Source organism: Pygoscelis adeliae, unplaced genomic scaffold (assembly GCF_000699105.1).
Source record: "Pygoscelis adeliae isolate BGI_AS28 unplaced genomic scaffold, ASM69910v1 Scaffold618, whole genome shotgun sequence".
Lineage (NCBI taxonomy): Eukaryota > Metazoa > Chordata > Aves > Sphenisciformes > Spheniscidae > Pygoscelis > Pygoscelis adeliae.
The window spans coordinates 420,661-424,698 of NW_008825280.1; the positions used below are offsets into that span (position 1 = coordinate 420,661).

The following is a 4,038-nucleotide window of genomic DNA, read 5'->3' on the forward strand; positions in this document are numbered from 1 at the left end:
AGGTGTGGCGGTGCCCCCTTGTGACGGGCATCCACAGCGGACTCTCCTCATCTATCCCATGCAGTAATGCTCTTCACCTGCTCGGGGCAGAGTTGTCTCTTCCCTCTGTCGTGGCCTGCTGCTCGGAGTCCCAGGTGCACAGCAGAATCGCATAACCGCAGCCTGGCTGAGACACCATCATCTCCGGTGAGCCATCAGGGCCTGGGTTCACAGAGAGGCTGTCCACCTACACTGGCAGAGGCAAAACATGGATAGAGTCGAACTGAGAACTTTAAACACCTCAGAAGGGTTCACTGTGCTCCTTGTACCTAAACTTGAATATGTCAGATCTTCTGATAGAGCTGAGCAGGAGCTGAACAAATTCAGCTAGAAGCAAAATGTCCAAGTTACAGTGAAAGGTTGTGTTTCCCTACCAAAAGCCACTTAAGAACACGCTAGTATTTTCCATTAATGCTCTCTAGCTGGGTGAGAGCAACTGACTGTTTCCCAGACCAACCCACCAGCTGCTCCACGTGTATAGGAAAACCACTGGGCAAATCTCCTTTCAAGCCATCAACACGACAATTGCTTTGTCATAGGACTGAGATTTTCCGCTTCTTCCCTTGGGAGAGCCACCTCTTGAAGACTGTATGACAAGTTCTGCTCCGAATATCCTGTTTCCTTACCTGACCTTCTAGCAGCCATTTCTTCAACAGGAGCAGCTGCCCAGAGACATGGTCTGAATTGTCCGACAAGTCCTCCCAGCGGAAGGCACGTACCACCCTGTCAGTGTAACCCACCACCAACTCACACTTCCCATCTCCATCTGCAGGGAATACAAGAAGACGACAGATGGGCTCTCAGGCTTTCATAGCCCCAAGACCCCCAACATTCAGAAACCACTGTGCTCATTTCCATCAGGTAGCATCCCTGAGGATCCCAATCCTGTAATGAGAACGTGCACTTCAGGAAAATTCCTGGAGTTCTTGCTTCTCTCCTCCATGACTTGGCTGTGGTTTGTTAGAGCACCTGTTTCAGCAAGATAGTAATTTCTTTCTGTGAGTCCCACACATGCGCGCTTTCTCTCTCTCTCCCCCACCACCTCATACCCACAAAATCCCTCACCCTGCACTCCCACACCAGCTTCCCGGCTCACCAATGTCACTGATCAGCATGACCTTGGTGTTGGCAGGAATGTGCTGCTTGAACACTGGCTTCTGCTCTTCTGCTGCTGCCAACTCATGGTGGCCTGAAGCATCCGAGTGTTTTGAAGTTGGAGAAGTCAGGTCAAAAAGATGAAACCAGCCTTCTGCACTCACTGCCACCACGAGATTCTAAGAGGGAAGAGAAAAACCTTTTGATTTTTCCTCTTTTAGAAACTGCAGAAGCTGTCCCACAGCAGGGCGAGGGAGGATATGAGGGTAGGTCCATCAACATCAATGACTGCTACAGAGGGAACAGGAGAAGGTTTTTGGCCAGCATAAAAACTACTCAGGTACTGCAGGGTCGAAACTTCTTGTTCATCCTTGTCAGACTAGGATATCAAGCTGATGTGTGCACGCAACCCCCAAACAATGTGTGGCTTTCTCAATGCTCACTTCAGCTCTGCTCCCTACTGGAGCACACATAGCTACAGTATTTTAGGCAGGGTGCCTAAACTGGGACTTTTGGACTCAGTGGTCCTGGTTTAACCCCCAGAAATAGCAATCCAGCAAAAAGTCCTATTAGACCCAGTGGAATTTACTTGGGAGTCTAGACTATTCTGTGGCTCAGTCTTGTTTAGATGACGTTAAATGCACACAGCCAAGTGACAGAAGGGCCATAGCCCACAGCAGGGACCAGCACAGAGCAGGGCACAAGCCACTGAGGAAAAGGAGCAACCATCAAACCACCAAAGCCTTGTGGCGCTCACACAGGGGGACATGCAAATCAATAGTGCTTTCTGAAGATAGGATGGATTTCTTTGCTCACTAAAACGTGCATGTGGCTCACAGACAGATACTGATTATACATAAACAGGACAGTTTTAAAACAGTAGCGCTAAAACTCTATGAGCAAGGGCAGATCCTGGAGAGAAAGCACCTGCAACCTGTCCTCCTCCACACTCAGGATATGACATGACCCTAATCTCCTAAGCACCTCCCACGTGCCCTACAGACACAGCTGGGAAGAGTTTGGCCGCTCTTACCTTTCCTTTATTGCACACATCTCCCACACCAACACATGTGAGCTGCAAGAGAAAAGAAGGCCATACATGAGAGAAGGCAACCCAAAACAGCACTTTGGGATAAGCCTCTGCCCTACCCCCTCCTCTCTCATAAACCACCTCTTGAACTCTAAACAGCCTTTTCAAGGTCAAAGAGAGCAGAGTCAGGGACAGAAACACATCTGCCACACAACTGCCCAGAGCCCTGGGGCAAAATCCACAGCGCACAGGAGCAGGGTCAAAGTGGGACAGAAGCCCAGTTCCTGTGTTTGTTCAGTATTTTGCTCATCACTTCTCGCCCATGGGGCTAGCTGTGGGCAAAAGCAGGGTCTTGCATAACGACATGAAAGGCATCAGAACCAGTTCTAGCTGCCATTCCCCTCTGGCCTACCTATTCCTAGGCAGTGGTCAAGGACAGCTGGCTGCACAGACACCAAAAGGCCCAACCATTTAAAAATTTTGTCAAGAACTGACCATTCCTTGGCAAGATCGCACAGCCCAGGGTTTGCTGTCATCATTCTTGTAAACATAGAGTTTCCCGTTGGTGTCTCCCACCACTAGCTCATTCAGCTGTACAAGAGAATTGCGTTAGTAAGAAGAAATTAACAATTACACTAACGGTATTCCCACACAGCAATAATTACAGAATTCCTATCTAAAAATCCCTCTGCGGGAAGAAGCAGCAAAGCAAAACAAGAGTTAAAGAGACAGCCTCGAATCAATAGAGGTGGTCTGGGAAAAAAAATCAAAGCACTAATTTTACTCTTGCAGATAAAAGAGCTGGAGTGGCTCCTTAGAGCAACATCCCGTTATCCACTGCTTCTCTAGCCATTGTTTCAAGTTGCGTCACTGTGTTTTAACATCCTGCTCTGCTAATCATCATGACCCCATCTTCCATCCTTCAATCCGGATTGACTTGATCTTTCCTGAACCATCTGAGGAAGATGATGGCAACGAGGAAAATGTAACCATCCAGAAAGAGGCTGCAAGAACACTTACAATAGATTTACACTGGATGGTCAATCTCACTGATGAAGGGATAAAGGTCTTTCAGAACGGTGATTATTTCTTTAAAGGAGACTCCTAAAAACCAGCAACCACCCCAGCTGACAAGCCCATTTCTACTATCCCATCTTCGGCATCATGCCTCTGTGTATTGAAGTTGTGTGCCTTTCATAAATCCCTGCACACATTACCCCACATAACACAACTTCTTATGGGAAAATTTGTTTTATCATCCACTGCATTGCTAGCCATGACACTTTTCAGGATAGGGCTGTAATAAAATTTGACTGTTGAAGAGAAGACGGGACAGTTTACATATACCCGGCTAAAGCTAACCTCTTCCTCGTTACAGACAAATCAGACCCACCAGAAACAACCATTTGTGGGGCCAACAGCAACATTCCCGATGCACATCCATCCATCACACAGGTCACCAGACATTCAAACTTGGCTCTACCCAGTTTGTGATCCACTGTACCCCAGCAATGCATTTCCCCACGCCTCTACATCCCCACCACCGCAACAGGAGAATGTCTCTCTTTGGGACCAAAAGTCAACCTCCCTACTAGCTATACGTCATCCAGGGCCCACGCCAAGGGTGCCGAGCACGTCTAACGGTGATGGAAGCACTGACCACTGCAGCCCGGAATCACTGAAAGATTCAGTTTGCAAGGGACCTCTGGGGGCCACCTGGTCCAACCTCGGCTTCTGACACTGCTCGAGCGCCCGTCAAGCTCCAAGCCCCCCCAGGGGCAGAAGCCCCAGCACCTCCTCCAGGCTCCTACTCTGGTGCCGCACCATCCTCTCGGCGCTTCCCGCCCCGCTTCAGCCTCCGTCGCTACGACCTG

General features: G+C 49.1%; 1 protein-coding gene across 1 annotated transcript in view; it reads right to left on the reverse strand.

Annotated features, from left to right (window-relative positions):
• The window catches only part of ITFG2 (integrin alpha FG-GAP repeat containing 2), a 13,428-nt gene extending 9,837 nt beyond the window's left edge, over window positions 1-3,591 (reverse strand). Inside the window, exons 1-6 of the mRNA XM_009329875.1 lie at window positions 3,541-3,591; window positions 2,660-2,755; window positions 2,168-2,209; window positions 1,136-1,313; window positions 666-805; window positions 78-226 (exon numbers count right to left, since the gene is read on the reverse strand). Coding sequence (XP_009328150.1) covers window positions 78-226; window positions 666-805; window positions 1,136-1,313; window positions 2,168-2,209; window positions 2,660-2,755; window positions 3,541-3,591 — 656 coding nt within the window. The remainder of the gene's footprint in view (window positions 1-77; window positions 227-665; window positions 806-1,135; window positions 1,314-2,167; window positions 2,210-2,659; window positions 2,756-3,540) is intronic.
• Window positions 3,592-4,038: the final 447 nt, after the last annotated feature.